The sequence below is a fragment of the Bidens hawaiensis genome, unplaced genomic scaffold, assembly GCF_021521415.1.
Source record: "Bidens hawaiensis isolate Kalapana, Puna unplaced genomic scaffold, B.hawaiensis_p1.1 tig00033826_1, whole genome shotgun sequence".
Classification (NCBI taxonomy): Eukaryota; Viridiplantae; Streptophyta; class Magnoliopsida; order Asterales; family Asteraceae; genus Bidens; species Bidens hawaiensis.
In genome coordinates, this window is record NW_027505294.1 from 59,346 (window position 1) to 79,087 (window position 19,742).

The window sequence follows — 19,742 nt, forward strand, 5'->3', positions numbered from 1 at the left end:
GCTTCTGTTTAAATATCATATACCATTTTTTGTATAGAACAATAATTTATATGCTTAATTTCATCTGTTTGGTATTATGGAATCCTAAACTTTATGTTTTTTCATTTGTGTATACGCAATAACTTAATTATAATATATAATACTACTAGTTTGAGGCCCGTGTATTACACGGGGTAATTGTTGAAAATGTTAAATTTTGACCATTAAGTGAAATACAAGTCTACAAATTGATCATATATTGTTAATACAATTACAATTAAATTAAAATAACAGAAATTACATAACTAAGATTACACAAATACGTTACAAACATGTAAAAACTTCCTTTTACACTACATTTGTGATTGTATTAGCAGGTATACATTATTTATCAAAAATGAAAATTTTTAGTCTATGTGTACTTGTAACTCTTAATAGAGGAACATATAAGTTTGCTTATAACTCTTGATATAGCTATATATAGTTGTCCGTGTGACAAAAAAATGTTCTCCAACATACCAACTCTAGATAAATGATAATATATATCCATTATACTAATAAAAAAATATTCATACACATACAATATCATAGCTTTAATCAATTAATATAATGTCATTTGAGAACATTTTCTCATGTTTATAAAAAAAACATGATTATCCCAAAAATCATATACCTAAACTTTGATGATAAATTATCCTTAGAATCTTTATAATTTGAAATTGATTGATCATGATAAATTTGTTGTCATTAATATTCTGCGTATAACAAATTTTTAATTGACTTTATATTTTACAATTAAAAATTGTATAATCAAGCAACATAAAAACCGAAAATTTAGATATAACAAAATAATTTGTTTATTTCATATGAATGTAATTGCCAAAAAAATGAAAAACACATACTAACATTAAAACCATGTTCAAATAATAATGATTATTCTGAGTTAAAAGAATATTAGAAGATTTAAAGTTGCATAAAATGAATGTAGTGATTCTTATTTATAATTGTTGAAAGTAGGGCTGTCACTTTTACCCGTAACATGAAACCCAACCCAAGAAACCCCGTATCTGAACCCAAATTAACCTGACCCGAGAAACTCGAACCCAATAAAATACTAACCCGAACCTGAACCGAAGTAATTCGGGTTGGTTCTTGGGTCCGAATTCTAGGTTTCGGGTCAACCCGAAAACTATTAGTTTGAAAATCATATGTATTTTTAGGTATTAAAGGCTAAGCCTTAGCCGCTGACGTTATCAGAATTTAGTCCAAGTCGATTGTTCTCATTCCACATATTATTAATCGAATGTTTATTGTTTATTATTTTGAATATAAACCATAATAAACACTCTAATTAACATTTCAAAATTCACTAATCGTCTCTTGCCAATACATATGGAGAATACTTATTATATATTTATATGTTGTAATGGATTTAGTTGGAATATTCATAAACCTATAATTTTAATGTCATATATTGAAATGACTTAAAAGATAATGACCACATATGAAAATTGGATGAAAAAAAGGCAAGGAGGACTATGGTATTGACAAGTGGCAAAAATGGTAGCCTTTTATTATAATAGATAGATTATTAGTTTGTGTTATTGTATCCACTAACATTTTATATTCATAGTATGATTTATGTTTTTGTATAGAAGTGCATGCTTTAGGTTATTGTGCATGTGAACCTCTTTAACTACAACTATGCACGGGTACGCTTACGTCCTACAATACAGTGTAGGTATTCAAGATATATGTGTATGTAAACCTACATAAGTACACCCGTATATGAAACTTATCCGTTATATAGGATGTTATGATTATTATGGAGTACATAAATGGTTTTAAGTATTGTGTGGGAGTATTATTTGTTGAGTAAGGTAGTAACTATGTAGTTGTATAGGGATTGTTATTGGTTGTGTAGATAGTAACAATGAAATTCATTTTTTATGTAGGTTCATTTATGTATGGATGGTTATTGTGTGTAGGGATTATTATCGTGTGTAGGTTCATTTGTATGCAGTTGTGTAGGGATCGTTATTATCTTATGTAGGTTCATTTGTATGAAGTTGTGTAGGGATTGTTATCGTATGTATGTTTATTAATGTACTGTGTAGGTGGTATTATGAATTCGATAACGCTGAATGTCTTTTTAGATTTGGTTAAGTTTGAAAACTTATGACGAACGAATTAATCATAGATTAAAAATGATAAAAAGAAAACAATTTAAAAAAACTAGCTTGTTACTTGTATCAAATAAAATTGTGATTAAAATGAAACATAATGTTGTTATACGTTTCAGGAAAAAAAAGAGGATAAAATGATTAATATTCAATTACATGTAGCTTTCAACTAGATCTTACCATATATAAAAATGCACATTTTTACTATCATGGCTCTATGTATAACTTTAATATTAAATAAATAATAAAAGAAAAAAAAAGATCTGATTGGTTGGATTAACTTCTCGCACTTCTCTTTCTAAGAAAGCTTATGAAATGAATATAATTCTCTCTCTCTGTATATATGTGTTATTAATTAATAAGTCTATAGTAAAACCTAGCAAAGTTTATGCTGCACATGAGGGATATGTTTATTAATGTAGTGGTTTGACTTCTTGATCTAGACTTTGTTGATATGTTTACTTTCACAAGAATCATAGTTGATATAGGATGTGCTATACCATATTTTTGGTGTGTGAACTTTTTATTTATGTTTATACAGATTCTTTACTGATGATAGCTGGTTTATGTGAGCAGCATTTAGACATATTTTGAACTAATTTGAATTGTTATAAAAAAGGGCATGAATAACATTATTATAAGATTGAGCACTGAGCAATGATTGAACCAGGTGAGATATACCATTAGATTATTAATTGGTTTATGATTTAGTTTTTGAGCCCACTTCAAGTATATTAGATCTCCCTTTATAAATCTGTAAACTTATGAAAAGCGTTGGTGTTCAACCATCCTATCGTCTTACTTCTGGTTGAATGCTATTAGCTATATTATTTATTCTTTATCTCATTCTATATATCTTTGATATCAATACATTTGTGGCAGGCTTAATCGTGATATATTCAACACATTCATGGATGCATTGAATCGTTACCTTCTACCAAGTTAAACAAGAATCTAGGACTCCCATTACTGGACAACTCGAGTCCTTAGTCTAAAGAATATTTATTGAACCAGTTTAATAGTATATCTGATAGGTTATTTTATTGAACATTCACAACTCTATTTGAATTGTAGTTAAGAGTTGTGGATTTAGTGAGACAGAGTTAATTATGTTTATAACTTTATACTTCTATTTACTCACATGAAACAACAAATGAGAGGGTTTATTTTTTAGGTTTTCTCTTTCGGTTCTATACCGAGTGTTGGTACCATATCAATATCGTAGCGAACCCAACCACTACTTTCCGTGTTCCCGCCGCAATGCGCGGATTATTTTTCTAGTTGAGCACTAAATTAGAGATTGTGTACTTAAGAGATGGGAAATTAGAGCATCTCTCACGGGGGTTGTGCCACTCGTCCGAATTGCGTGGCAGGGAACCAACAAGAAGGATACAGACGGGCACCATTACGGAGGTGAAGTTCACGGATGAGGAATTTGTGGACGGTAAGCTTGCTCCTTGGTAAAACTCGAGCGTTGTCAGTCACATGCGTTGAAGCTACGAGACTACTCGAATTTGTTGGTTTCCGTCAGTTCCGTTATGGTACCGGAACTAAAACAAATAAAATTTACATTTGGTCAGTTTATCTTACGTTCGTTGTGGTAATCGAACTAAATAAAAAAACAAATTCAAGGACTAATACGGTGCCGCCAAGTGATTCAACAGGGCACTTGCGACACCAAAGTTTTAATTTATATATAGTAGTAATTAATTTAATGTACGTCACCTTTTATATTTTTATTACTTTTATTTTGCACATCTTAAAAAAAATTAAAATAAAATAATTATGATAAGGACGCTTCATCCATTTCTACTAGAAGTGGAAAAAGTTAGAAGTGGAAAAAGTTATATTGTATACGTTGCGATGACCGGACGATAAAAAGTCGTTTTCCACCCCACAATTACACATACCAATCACAATTTGAGTATCCAATTGATCACTTTGTTGTTCTTGGATTATTTCGAACTTCCATCAATGCAACTAAAACACCCCACCATGTTGAATGACTTCTTTAATCTCTCAGGTTTATTATTATTATTATTATTATTATTATTATTATTATTATATACTTTGTAATTTGAACCCAAACAAACGAGGCATTACTTTTCTAACGGACCTTTATTACTATTACTTAAGGGTGGCAAACCCAACCCAAATAGATTGTTTTGGGTTAAGATGGATAAACTTTAAAAGTTAAATATGTTAGAAGGATCATAAAAATTCTTCAAGGGGGTCAGACTGGGTTGAAAATACACGAGTGAGTTTCATTTATTATTATTATTATTATTATTATTATTATTATATACTTTGTAATTTGAACCCAAACAAACGAGGCATTACTTTTCTAACGGACCTTTATTACTATTACTTAAGGGTGGCAAACCCAACCCAAATAGATTGTTTTGGGTTAAGATGGATAAACTTTAAAAGTTAAATATGTTAGAAGGATCATAAAAATTCTTCAAGGGGGTCAGACTGGGTTGAAAATACACGAGTGAGTTTCATTTATAGGTTAAAATGGGTCAAAACAAAATATCCAAATTATCCAAAATTTATCTAATTCAAAATACTCAAACTATCCCGTGCGAAACAAAACTCATTCGAAACCCAAAAAACGATAATACGAAACAAAAACCCCGAACCAACTAAAACGAAATTGAACCGAAATAGATAAACGACCAAAACGAAACAAAAAAAAACGGGAATGAAACCGAAAAACTGACCAAAACAAAACAAAAAGAGCGAAATGCAACCGAAAAGCTAACCTAACTAAACAAAAACACTGAATCGACCAAACCGAAACAAAACTGAATCGGAATAGAAAAACGACCAAAACGAAACAAAAAAACCGATATGAAACCGAATAGTTGATCAAAACGAAAAAAAAGCGAAATGCAACTGAAAAGCGGACCAAAACAAAACAAAAACATCGAACCAACCAAAACGAAACAAAAAAACCGAAACGAAACTGAATTGAAATAGAAAAACTGAAAACCAAAACGAAACTGAACCAAAACTAAAAAACGACAAAACGAAACAAAAAAAAAACGAAATGCAACTGAAAAGCTGACTGAACCGACCAAAGCGAAACAAAAAAACCGAAACGAAACTGAACCGAAATAGAAAAACGATCGAAACGAAACAAAAAACCGAATTGAAACTGAAAAACTGACTAAAAGGAAACATAAAAACACTAAATGCAATTTAAAAACCGGATCAAAACGAATCAAAAACACCGAACCCACCAAACGAAACAAAAAAACTGAACTGAAATAGAAAAACGACCAAAGCGATACAAAAAAACCGATATGAAACCGAAAAACTGACCAAAACGAAACAAAAAAAAACGAAATGCAATAAAAAAGCTTATCAAAACGAAACAAAAAAAACTGAAACGTAGCCGACCAAAATAAAACAAATGAATCGAAAAGAAACAAAAAAGCGAAATGAAACCGTAAAACCGACTAAAACAAAACAACACTGAAACCGATAAAAAGAGAAATCGAAACCGAAATCAATGAAACCGAGCAGATACCGAAACCGACCGAAATGAAAAAAATAAAACCGAACCGGAAAAAACCTCCGAAAAACTCGAACCTGAACCGGTACAAAACGGTTTTTTTTAATGCACGAGGATGATAGGGGAAACATTTTAGTTATTTTACATTTTGCGTTTTTTATTTGTATTTTGAGTTATTATTTTTTTAATAGTTTTTTTGAATATTTTTTTGAGGAGTTTTTAAAACCCTTTGTATGTCAACCTTCACTTGGGTCAAGATGAGTTAGTTTTACCCACACTGACTATATTCATCATAACCCTCTATTTTAAAAATCCATCTTGACCCTATATCCATCCTGACCCATACCCATCCTGACCCATCACCCAAATCCAACCCAACCCAACCCACTCTCATTGCCACCTCTACAATATTACTAATAGTAACAATTGAGAACTTTGGTGTCGTAAAGTCCCCATTGGGCCACTTTACGACACCTTATTAGTGAAATTTTTGTTTTGTTTTAGTTTCAGTTAGTAATAAATGTAACAAAAATCGACCGAATGCTAATTTAGTTTTTGTTTATATGTTTTAAGTATCAATACCATAATGTACGTGACGTAAAGTCGTAAACCAACTGAATTCGCGCAGACTCGCAACATTTTGTTTTAGTTGCATCACCGTAACGAAAACCGTCCGAATGTTATTTTTGTTTGTTTTTTAGTTCCGGTAACATAAAAAAACGTAACGGAAACCGCCCGAATTTACGTAGACTGACTGCCTCAATTCCCATAATCATCAACGACCAGGTTTCATCAACGATCAAGTTTTACCAACCAACACTACCATGTTAATCCATTTCTAGCTATTCACGATAAAATAACGTACGTAACTCGTGTACCCTTACCGCTTCAACCATTTCAGTGTGAAATGAGGGTTTTAACAGATCACACTCATCAGAACTTACAAGATCTCAATCTCAAGTCTCAACTCCATCTCAGACGACTACACACACTCTTTACTCCGAGGAGATCGCCACCGTAAACCACCACAATCCACCATCACCAGATCTAGCCGGAGATAGCTACGGGATGGCTTCTCCGGAAGCCGATTCCCGTCTAATCAACACCGTGTTACTTCCAGCCCTAGACAAGATAATCAAATCATGCTCATGGCGTAAACACTCCAAATTAGGTAACGAATGCAAATCCTTAATTGAACACATTACTAATAAACAATTAGACCTGGCCACGTCACCTAATTCACCTCACCAGTCAGGTGTGCTATTAGATTCCGGTAATAACGAACTTAACCTAGATGAATCTGAATTGTTATTTAAGTCCTCTTATTAAAGACTGCTGTTCCGGTGATGTTAAGATCGCCGAACCGGCGGTTGATTGTATACAGAAGTTGATTGCGTTCGGTTGCTTACGTGGCGAATCGGATCCGTCCGGTGGACCGGATTCGAAGCTGTTAGGAAGGTGATTGAGTCTGTGTGTAGGTGTAGTGAGTTAGGTGATGAGGGAAGACGATTTTGTCGGTGGTGACGTCGATTCAGTTGCGGATTCACGATGATATTTTGTTGGAGATTGTGAGGACTTGTTATGATGTGTTTTTGAATAGTAGGAATGTGGTGAACCAGACGACGGCGAAGGCGTCGTTGATTCAGATGCTGGTTGAAGAAACACGGATCCCCGGGTATGGGTTCTGGATCCAATGAGTCCACAGGGTAAAATACGATAACTACTAACACAGTATGAGCACAACTTCCCGAAGTCCAATAACCGGAAACTACAAAACAGACACCGTGAGTCTCGTTACTGGAAGGACAAAAGGGGGGGGGGTCTTCCTGTAACCACCCTCCGGCGTGAGAATCAGTATCGTTCGTAAAGAAGAAAGTACTAAAGTATACAGACTAAGTATATTCAGAGTATAAGTGAGTCAGAGTGAATGTGAATGAATGAATACCTCATGCAGGTTGACAAGGTATTTATAGCCAAAGGATGTAGGAAGGTGATTGGGCCTTGGTAACCGCCTGGACGCGTGTCCCTTTGTGATAGGTTGAGCTATACGTCACATGTGCATGGGTATAACAACCTGGACACGCGTTGTCTGATAATAGGACGGGTCAAACCCTGGCCATGTGCACGGTTATAACAACATGGCCAGGTGTCTTTTGCTCATTGGCTGGCGAGTCACGTATTCTTCAAGTAACAATCGTGGATACTCTTCTAGAGGATAGTTAGTTCATGACAGCTGTCCAGTTGGCATTTCCTTCCGGTCATTTTGGCGGACAGATGTCCTATCTCGCGGATGACTTCTGAGGGTGCCTGGATGCTTCCGCGTGTGGTGTGAGGACGTTATTCCTCTACCGAGTTATGCGGATGATCCATATTAGAGGTGCACAAACCGGTTTTTTTAAAAAAACCGGTTCGGTTATTAACCGGACCGGTTTTTTTTGGCCCGGAAAAAAACCGGTTCGGTTAATAACCGGACCGGTTATTAACCGGTTTTTTTGCCGTCAAAACCCTAACCGGTCTAACCGGTTAGGACCGGTTTAGAAACCGGTTAGAACCGGTTAATAAACCGGTTTTTTTATTAACCGGTTTTTTTTATTAACCGGTTTTTTTTTTTTTTTTTAAATTTCGCGGTTTCAAATACGAATATTTGTTTTTTATATTTTGTACTTAATGAAGACCATTATTTTTTCACAGTATAAACAAACCGGTAACTACAAGGCAAAACGGTAACTACAAGGCAAAACGGACTGACCGAAGCCATTATTTGCTTTCGTTGTTAGGGTTCTTTGCTTGGAAGATGAGTATGAGTGTGTGTTGGTGAATGTGTTTTCAACAAACCAAAGATTAAAAACACATAACTTTCATTTATAGTTTTTACATTAAAAATACAAACATTAAATCGTTATCGCATATTCGTAACTCAAAAATACAAACATTAAATCATTAACACTGAAGAAATCTCTGCCAAGAACTGTTGTTCATGATTTAACTCAAAAATACAAACATTAAATCGTGAACTAGCAGATGCTCCTGTTGTTCCCAATCGCAGTTTGTTCATGATTTGCCTCCATGTTTGCTGTTTCTTTAACTAAATTAGAAAAATCCAAATCAACAAGTAAATAAGAGCACATATTAGGAAAAAGAATGCTTAGACACGATTACATGAACAACTTGCTGTTTCTTACTCATGATTTGCCTTCATGTTTGCTGTTTCTTTAACTAATTTGCTTCGCTACCCGATCCCGAGCTATTTCTTAGGTAATCGTCGTACGCGGCTTCTTCATCGGTCATTGGTTGAGTGTGTCCTTCATTGACCTCGTCTTCATACAAGCCCGCTTCATACTCCATTTCCCCCTCGAGTGAGCGTTGATGTTGTGCCCTATCTAAAGAGTCCAAATAATCCTTGTAGCAAATCGACATCTCTATAGCTGGTGCAGTGAGTCGAGTCCTCCTAATCGATATAACCCTGCCAGAAACAGAAAAAGCAGACTCCGAAGCTACCGTGGAAGCTTGGACCGTTAGTAAATCTTTGGCCATGGCGGCGAGGATCGGAAACTCATCCTCCTTACCTCTCCACCAAGCCAGCAAATCAAGACTTCTAAATTCATCCGGAGTCATGTGTTTCACAAAGTTGGTACCACCATACCTTCCAAGTTCACTGCTTGGGGTGTTTACCTTTTGACGTTTACCGGCGTCTTCCCAAATCATGTAGTACATCCCCATTTCAAGGTCGGTTTTGGATTGGGATTGGGCAACAGCTCTTAACGAGTCATGAATTTGGGAAGACGACACGTATTTTGTAAGGTAGACATCATACATGTTTGACAAGGTGGTGTTGAAAGCATTCTTTAAAGTTTGGCTATAATAGGGGTTTTGATCGTCGTTTAACCCTAGCTCATCACAAATTTTTTCTATTAAAGCTTCAACACCACCAACATTGATGCAAGGGTTTAACGCAGCAGCACATGTCAAAACAGCGGGTAGTTCTTGAAAATATTTTCTAAATTATTTTTTCATTTTTACACCCATATCAAAATAAGGTGCACCCCTACAATGAAGTTCACTCAACTTTGTGCACATGACAGCAATTTTTGGTAAAGCAATGGGGCTTGTTGGATAGTAAACCCCGGATAAACTAGTTGTGCAAGATTTAAAAATTTGAAGGACCTCCGTAACGATCTCAATCAATAACCAGTTTCTAGGATCGTACGGTGCACATTTACCCCTACTTGACAAAATTTGATGAAACGCAATTAATGATTCTTTTTGTTGGATGGCTTTCTCAAACATATTACAAGTCGAGTTCCATCTTGTTGGACAATCCCAATTTGGCCCCAACCATTGACAATTAGCTTCTACACAAAATTTTTTGTATCTTGAAAATGTTTTATTGTTGCTAAAAACATCTCGTAACATTCTTTTAAAATTGTTTCTTTGCGTTTCGATCACGTTTAACCCATCTTGCACGGCCAAGTTGATAATATGTGCAATGCATCGGCTATGAAAAACGCTCTATCACAAATAGGTTTATACTTTAATTTTAAATGGCCAACCGCGGCCGTATTGTTGGACGCGTTATCAAACGAAATTGAAAAGATTTTATGTTCAATCTTGTATTGTCGAATGACTTTATCCAAGATTTGAAAAATATTTCTACCCGTGTGCGGGTAATCAAACAATTGAAACGCAACGGTTCGTTTCATCATTTGCCACGACTCGGGGTCAACCCAATGAGCCGTCACACAAATGTATGAGTCGGGCGAACCATGAGGTACCGACCACACATCCGTTGTTAAGTTTACACCAGTTTGTAAGTTTGAAAAGTATGAAATTAGTTCGGATTTAGCGTTTTTCCATGCTTTAAGACAATCTCTTCTAAGGGTCGAACGACTTACGTGTTGGTAGCGTGGTTGAACATAGTTTTGCATCATCTCCGTGAATTGAGGGTTGTCGAAGTGGTTGAAAGGAAGTGTTTGTTGAATCACAAAGTTTGAAAATTGTTGACGTACCGCTTCAACGTCGTACGTAAACACCGCTCCTTGATTCGTCATCTGCGGCTGCGAACTACTTCCCGATTCGTCCTTCAAGGCCTTGCAAAAGGGCCTTTGTACATGCGCTTTTAAAGTGGAGTTTGCATCTTTGCCATAAAACTTCAAACAATGTTTGCATCGAGCTTTTTGGCTACCGTTAGACATTTCGCATAGGTCGAAATGTTGCCAAACATCATGGTTTCGTTTCGTGGGGATGACCCGAACGACCGTTTCTCCCGTGTTCGAGGCACCCATGTTGAGGGATGAAGCAGCACTTTGGGAGGCCATGATAATCGACTACGAAATAAGAGTGGTATACTCGAGTATGAAATAAACGACTACGAAATAAGAGCGTATGGAGTGGTAATGTGGTATAATTGAGCGTGAGATAACAAAATAATCGCGTATGAAATAAACGTTTAGAGCGTTTGGAGTTGTATAATCGAGTGTGATCTAACCAGTACCCAACCTAAACTATATATAGATGTTTGTGGGGGTAAAATGGTAAAAAAAAAAAACGGTCCAAAAACAAAAAAAAACGGGCATATAGCCGTTATACAACGTTCAAAAACCGGTTTTTAACCGGTTAACCGGTTATGGAGAAACCGGTTAACCGGTTTTCCACAACGGTCAAAAACCGGTTAACCGGTTTTTCCATAACCGGTTAATAAAAAAAACCGGTTTTTCCATTAACCGGTTCGTTAACCGGTTTTGGATCTAGAACTTGTAACCGAAAGACGAACCGGCGGTTTGTAAACCGGTCAAACCGGTTTTTAAAAAACCGGTTTTCGTAAAAACCGGTAAACCGGTTCCCCAACCGGTTTTTTTGGCCATCTCTAATCCATATGTCCCGTGGGTGGTGTATGAGAGGTTTCTCTATGACCCGCGGGTGGTACTTAATGGTATTTAGGTCTTTTTGGTACCCTACCTCTATACTGGTGATTGTGTTTAGGAGGATGGAGGCGGATTCGTCGACCGTGCCGGTGCAGCCGATTGTTGTGGCCGAGTTGATGGATCCGCCGGAGAAGGGTGGGGATGAGTACGGGCAAGTGGCGGTGTTTGTGCAAGGGTTTATTAGTAAGGTTATGCAGGAGATTGACGGGGTTTTGAATCGGGCCTGCTCCGGAAGACCATCTAATTCTCCGGAAAGGATTAATTGAAAGCCTCTGATTGTTTCTGCTAAACCAACATATTTTCCCAGAGAACCCGTAAAGACTTCTGCTACGAAAAACGGTTGTGATAAGAAACACTCAATTTTTCACGCTCTTGCTACGGTGATACACTGGTAAAAGAAACATCATTTGTATTTGATCATTTTTTATGGCTTTTAATTTAACGACGTTTTTTAACATTTACATATTTTTTCCTTGTCTTCTCACCTAAGACATTACAACTGGTATGTTGAAGAGAGAGAGAGAGAGAGAGAGAGAAGTGTGAATGATACAATAGTAGGGTGATGTTTGTTAGGGCTGTTCATATCCGAACCTTTCAAATAGTGAAAATCACTATCCGAATTCGAATCCGAAACTTCGGATGTCCGAATATTCAAAAAAAGAAATAAGAAAATTTGGTGCCGCCGTGAGACGGAGACGGATGACTGGCTGACTGGTGCCGCCGTGACTGTGTGAGAGAAAGTGACAGAGACGGATGTGTGTGATCTAGGGTTTATGTGACCGGCGACGGCGAGGGTTAGTGTGAGAGAAAGAGGCGCCGCTGCTGCCTGCTTGTGTTGTCAGTTATGACTTATGTGTGTTATGTCTTATGTGTGATTATGTATGGTTTATATTATTATGTATAATATAAAATAAAATTAAAAAAAATATTAAAATTAAAATTCTGGATTATTAGGATAACTCGAATATCCGAAAAATCTAAAAACTGCTATCCGAATCTGAATTTTTGGATATACGGGATTCGGATTTCCGAATTTTCGGATATCCGAATTTTCGGATAGTTTGGATACGAATAGTTGGATAATTCGGATACGAATTTTGATAGTTTTGAACACCCTTAATACTTGTTACGTATATCTATTTAGTTATTTAGACATTTCTTTACGAGACAACTTTTCTGCTTTTGGATTATTTTGTTTTAATATTTATGTAACTCGTAACAATATTGTGGGATCTCCACATGAAACTAGAAATGGAAGAGTTATAATAAATTGGTATAGATAATTTTATTATATTTTATAAAACTAGAAATGGAAGAGTTATAATAAATTGGTATAGATAATTTTATTATATTTTATAATAAATGTTGAATGACTTCTTTATCCCTAATACCATTATAAATAGAGTAGATTCAACTATAAATATTGTAATCTAATATTTATATTCTCTCTCACACACGCACTTTTCTAACACTATGATAGAAACAGTATAAATGTATGTTACATTAACATATCATTGGGCGGCCCTCGACTAATAAATGCATCTACTGCATTTTATACTTAACATAAAATATTCCGACGCCCCCATTGCATCAATCATCATTTGGATTGGTAGTTCACCCGATAACCGTTGCGGTTAATTGTGGGATAATTCTTTCTATTCTTGGAGGTGTGTTCCAGGATGAGGGTATGGTATTAGGGCGCGACATGTACTCACTGTAAACTATAATTTTCAAGTTACTATTCTTTTTTCATCCCATTATAAGTCTTGTTTTTTATAGCTATGTTCTCGGAAAGAGCATTTTATCATTTACAGACCTAGGACAATATCTTCGTTTGACGATTTCAAGTGTCATATCCATATTTTGTTCTTTGGTGACTCTTACATGGGTTTCTCTTAGGCCGCCTAAAAGGAGGATATCGTCTTTTGTTGCCTCAACTTTCCACATGTTCCCACTACATGCCATACCGTACTCCCTTCTGATAGTATTTTATTCGGAGACCTTAGGCACCGAGTATACTGTCATCTTCAGTGTATTGTCGGGAAGTTTGTTTATGTTTATCGTTTTAACAGTAACAATTCTGATATCTACACATGTTTGATTCAAGATGATTATAGATTTCTTTATGAACTAGTGCTTTACCCGGGCGACGGGAATATAATATATGTAACATCCCAAAATTTATTAAAATAGTTATTAATATAGATAAAGTTTCATGGCCTCATCCGGGTAAAGCACTAGTTCATAAAGAAATCTATGATAATCTTGAATCAAACATGTGTAGATATCATAATTGTTACGGTTAAAACGATAAACATAAACCAACTTCCCAACAATACACTGAAGATGACATTATACTCGGTGCCTAAGGTCTCCGAATAAAATACTATTAGAAGGGAGTACGGTATGGCATGCAGTGGGAACAGGTGGAGAGTTGAGGCAACAAAAGATAATATCCTCCTTTTGGGCGGCCTAAGAAAAACCCATGTAAGAGTCGCCAAAGAACAAACTATGGATATCACTTGAAATCATCAAACGAAGATATTGTCCGGGGTCTGTAAACGATAAAATGTTCTTTCCAGGAATGTAGCTATAAAAACAAGACTTATAAGGGGATGAAAAAAGAATAGTAACTTGAAAATTTAAAGTTAACAGTGAGTACCTGTCGTGTGATACCATACCCACATCCTGAAACGCGCCTTTCAGAATAGAAAGAATTATCCCACAATTAACCGCAATGGTTATCGGGTTAACTACCAATCCAAATGACGATTGATGCAATGTGGGCGTCGGAAGATTTTCCGTTAAGTATAAAATGCAGTAGATGCATTTATTAGTCGAGCGACCGCCTACTGATATGTAAATGTAACGTACATGAATACTACTTCTATCATGGTGTTAGGAGAGAGAGAGAATAGAAATATTATATTACAATATTAGAGTTGAATCTATTCTATTTATAATGGTATCAGGGATAACGTATCATTCAATATAAAATATAATAAATTATTTATACAAATTTATTAAAACTCTTCCATTTCTAGTTTCATGCGGACATCCCACAATATTGTTATGAGTTACATAAATATTTAAACAAAAGAATCCAAAGGCATAAAAGCTGTCTCGTAAAGAAATGTTTAAATAATTAAATAAAAATATGTAACGAACATCACTCTACTATAGTGTTATTCGCACTTCTCTCTTTATCTATTCAACATACTAATTGTGATGTCTTAGGTGAGAAGACAAGACAAAAAATATGTAAATGTTAAAAAACGCCAAGTAAAATTTAAGGCCATAAAAAGATCATCAAATACAAATGATGTTTCTTTTACTTGTGCAGTCTTGATTCCAATTGATGAATTGATCAAGCCATCATGTGTATACAATTCCATAACCCTCTTATTAGTATGCGTATGTTTTATCAAACATATGTGAGTGTTTTTTTATCATTATCATCATTAATAAACATTATAAAGTGTCCGTGTAATAATTGAGTCACGATTCCTTGATTTATTATATATAAAGGCCCGTTAAAAAAATAATTATTTTTCATTTTTTTCTAAAATGTGGTGTGTCATAGCAATGGTTAGGTTTTATATACATTTGTATTCTTGTAAATTTATAATAAAAAGTACTAATATAGAAAATTATATAATAAATTCTAAATCGGGAACGGGTTGTGTTTGTTTCAACACGTATACATTTGTGTCATTCGGGTTCACATGTCTAACACAATCTTCGGTTTCGTGTCAAATTTTCGAGTTCATAGCAGGTTCAATTCGCCAACTACAAACACCCACATGCTTATTCAAAGATAGTTTATTCTAAGAGACGGGCTTCTTATTTTTTACAAAGGTCAAACTTGAATTTTCATTATTTTTAATAGTTTTAAGTTTTAACACCCTTTTCTTTTAATTTATAATAATCTTATATACCTTTGTAATTTTTAAGTTTTCCTTAAATTTTATAAATTCATACAACTTCTATAACTAAAAATAAATCGGCAAACATACCGGGCTTGATTACCTGACTTAAGATGTAATGGTCCGCGCGCCTTAGCTTGTCACGTCGCCGTAGGCTTGGACATTGAACTCTCCGCATCAGTTCAGCCTCATATATTTTAATATTCACTTATCCCGGTCTTCGTTCCTTATGGGTTCAAGTTATAATCACAATTTCATGTGCCAAGAGTTAAATGCTTTAAGATAAAATTTCATAATTGTGTTCAAACTAAAGCATGTAGAGAGACTTTAATGTGAAAAAATTGTTGATTACTTTTATGTGAAAAACGTAAAACATGTTGGCTGGTTTATGGCATTTACCCATTTTCTTTATTGATTCAATCATACTTTAGCGAGGAAAGAAACTATCAGTAAGAAGTTTATACACTATTTAAATTCAATAACAAACCGTATAACCTCTGATTGTTTAGTTTTCATAATTGAATTTAACAACAATATTCATGTTATTCAATTACGCTCGAAAAGCTTCTAGTGCATACACTTTGACCATATCCACAAAACGATATATATATAGGAAAGAGACAAGAGTTTGATCATATCTCACTCAAAAATGTGAATGAAAAAGACAAAATACACCAAGCTGCTAGACCAACAATAAAAACAACAATGAGATGTCTTAACTTTTATATCATATCATGTACAGGAAAGAGTTTTTACATACCACAAATATTATATAGAACTATAAACTTATAATCAAAACCATTCATTCATTTGTCTATTTATTCCAAATGACATGAATAGTAAAATGTGTCATCGTTAATAGATATATGCATATATAACTAGTTGCATAAATATATTTGTATTCATATATTATAAACATATGAACATCTACACACGTGTGATTCACTATAATACTTTGACCCATGAAAGTGTCTCAAGAAAGTGTGAGGTTGAGATCAAAGAAACAACATTCTTGCTTAGAGATGATATATATCTCAATAAGATCATTCAGAAAATAGCTAAAATGCATGTAGTAAAATTACACTAAATTAAGGTTCATTGATTTACAGTTATTAATAATAAAACTCCTCTAGCTAGTTCTGTCAACACCCAAAAATGTTTATTGATTTGCTTCGCTCGCAAATCGCGAATGCACTTTCAAAAAATGCGATAGCTTGAGGACGGAGACTATTGATTACCATTACGTTACACTTGGCATCACGTGACTTGGGTAGCAAGTAATCTTTCAAACCCGAAACAAGCTCAAACAAGTCTTCATTACAAAAAGAGCTAAAGTCGAGCTCCAAACACTTCAAGTCCCGAAAAGGTGAGTGTCCATTCACCGGAAACAATGTGAGCAGATGAACAACTGGCGAGAATACCTTGAGTGATCTGGCATTGTGTAAAGTATTAAACAACATTAGCAGATTATCAAACATCTTCCTCCCTACTCCTTGGAGCCAATAACCATTGTAGTCGATGACCACCGTGTCTAGAATAGGAAAACCGCCCTCGTGTGCTACCATATTTGGGAAATTACCCCCTCGCCACTCGAAATATCTAAGTTTTGGAGTCGTGAATTCACAGCGTTTGACATAACTGTAGCCCAAGAGGGTAAATTCCGAAAGTTGTGCCGCGTTCACATTTAAAACCTTGCCCTTTGTTCTAAGAAAGCAAAAGTCCAATCTTAACTTGTATAAGGCCGGAAACCCTAAGAACGGATCAAGATCCGTTATTGTTGCCCGTTTGAGATGTAAATTGGTGAGATTCTTGAACGATCCTGATATTGGTTCAAAAAACGAGTAACCCGCAAACTTTAAGCTTTTTAGTGAATCCGACGAAGTATGTAACCCGATCGGCCAGCTCTTGATGTAATCGATGTCTACTTCCAATTCTTGGACACCATGCAAAAACGTGTAATCGAAAACTTTTTGTAAAATCAAGTCCACGTCTTTTCCATCACGTTTGAAGGTTATTTTATCCAATTTCACCGGTTGACGATTAGATAAAACATTAACGACAAAGTTATCGAAAACATCTAGGTTTTCAAAACCATTGGAACTAAAACTGAGAACCGGAGTACAAGTCCATGAAGAGAACCATGATTTTGATAACAACGTTGTTTGAACAACATGTCTGGTGTCAAGACAAGAAAGAATGCGAAGCTGCAGGCATTCTGGCAGGTTTGCTAGCATGTCCGCCATTAAATGTGTGGCCGCTTCTTCTTCACGTAACCTTCTTAATTGCATATTATGAAGAATATTTTAGGGTTTGTATCGGGCTGCTTATTACTCCACGTAATTAATAACTTTGGGTTATATAAGAACATAAAACAAAATATATTTTACTTTGGGTCAGGTTTAGAGATGGGCAAATAAACCGGTTAATTGAAATAACCCGAAAAACAAACTGAAACATAAACGATTTGAAACTGATTATGTAGAAACCGGTTTGAAATCGATTGTAACCGGAACCAGTTTGTAAATTTCTTCTCCAAATGCGGTTCCAAACCAAAATCAGGCAAAACCCAAACCTAAACTAATCAAAACCCTAATCGAAGCCGAGCATAACCTGGTCAAGGAACCGGTCTCAACCTGATCCAAAACGATCATAAACCGATTTTGACTTTTGTGTTGACCAAACCGAACCAGTGTCAACCCAAACCGTTTTTGAGTTTTAAACCAATTTGTGCACCTCTGCTCATGAAATAAAAGGTTGGGGGGGGGGGATGAGAAAATTTTGTAGAAAAAAAATTATAACTCAAAATTTAATAAAAAACAAAAAAAGTAGAAACACAAAAAACGTTTTCAATGTCTTCCTCATTCTCAAACACACACACACACATAATATTGATGAACATAGATCAATGTGTCTTTTTATTTATTATTGTGTTTTGTATTTATTTTCGTCATTGATTGCGTCTTTTTTATCTTACATTTTTTATGTTATGTTATATTACTCAACATTGTGTTATATTTTGCGATCTATTTTGTATTTTTTTATTTATCATTGTGCACTTTGTTTATTTCCATCAATTGTCTTTTTTTATCAACATTGTATGTTTTCGTCTTCAAAGTATGCATTCCCATATTAATATGTTAATATTTTGTCACAAGAATGAACCGCAATTTTTTTTTCCTATGGATCGGGTCCAGTTAATTAGTGTCAGATAAATAAAATACAATATTATTATCATAACAAAAACGCAATAAAATGCAATATCATTCAACAAAGTAGAAAGTTATTTTAAATAAAAAAAAGATATTGCATGTACATATTACAATTGTTTCCTACTCGTTTCCATATATTTTGAAAACTGTTCATAACATCTTAAATTTCAACTTAAAATAATAATTCATTTTTTAGAAATAACATTTGAAGATACAGAAAAAAAATTGGCCGGCTCGCTTTTAAAAGATAGTTAATAGCACCTACATGTGCAAGTACAAAACAGGTAACACGTAACTTTAAGGGAAAATTCCGAAAATAAACCTTTATGAAAACAAATTTCAAGTTTTAGATGTCATTTGCAAGAAATTCTAAGAATATGTATTATAAACTAGTCATGCCGAGTATATTACGATAACACACGAGTATTTTATAGAAACCAATTAAAACTTGACACGCGCCCTTAAACTAACCGTAACGAGCAGGTTCACTAATCATTTACTCGTCACAACTAAATAAGTTTCATGCCTCGTAATCAACGTCCACGAGTAATTTATTAAGTCCTTTAGTCGCGACGGGTAGATTGTAAGGTTAAACTAGTCGTGACGAGTTAAATACTAATAAACTACTCGTATAGAGAATGTAAATCGGGTAAACTAGTCGTCGCGACTAAATGACTTATGAATTATTCGTGAGCGTTGACTACGAGGCATGAAACTTATTTAGTCGTGACGAGTAAATGATTAGTGAACATGCTTGTTACGGTTAGTTTAAGGGCACGTGTCAAGTTTTAATTGGTTCTATAAACTACTCGTGTGTTATCATAATATACACGTCATGACTAGTTTATAATACTTGTTTCTGGAATTTCTTGCAAATGACACCTAAAACTTGAAATTTGTTTTCATAAACGATTATTTTCGGAATTTTCCCTAATTTTAAACAAACGTACTACATTTTTTCATACTAGCCGGCGAGCCTACGCTTTGCGACGGGTATATACTTT

The 19,742-nt window shown here is 34.9% G+C and overlaps 1 protein-coding gene across 1 annotated transcript; it reads right to left on the bottom strand.

Moving 5' to 3' along the window:
* Positions 1-16,464: 16,464 nt before the first annotated feature.
* Positions 16,465-17,810, bottom strand: LOC143612174 (F-box/LRR-repeat protein 13-like). The gene has a single exon (XM_077086218.1). It carries the CDS (start codon positions 17,770-17,772, stop codon positions 16,672-16,674), a length of 1,101 nt encoding a protein of 366 aa, XP_076942333.1. The 5' UTR covers positions 17,773-17,810; the 3' UTR covers positions 16,465-16,671.
* Between the last annotated feature and the right edge of the window lie 1,932 nt (positions 17,811-19,742).

Bases quoted from the DNA above. Each gene is read 5' to 3' on its own strand.
- LOC143612174 (XM_077086218.1), bottom strand. From the start codon at position 17,772: ATGGCGGACATGCTAGCAAACCTGCCAGAATGCCTGCAGCTTCGCATT.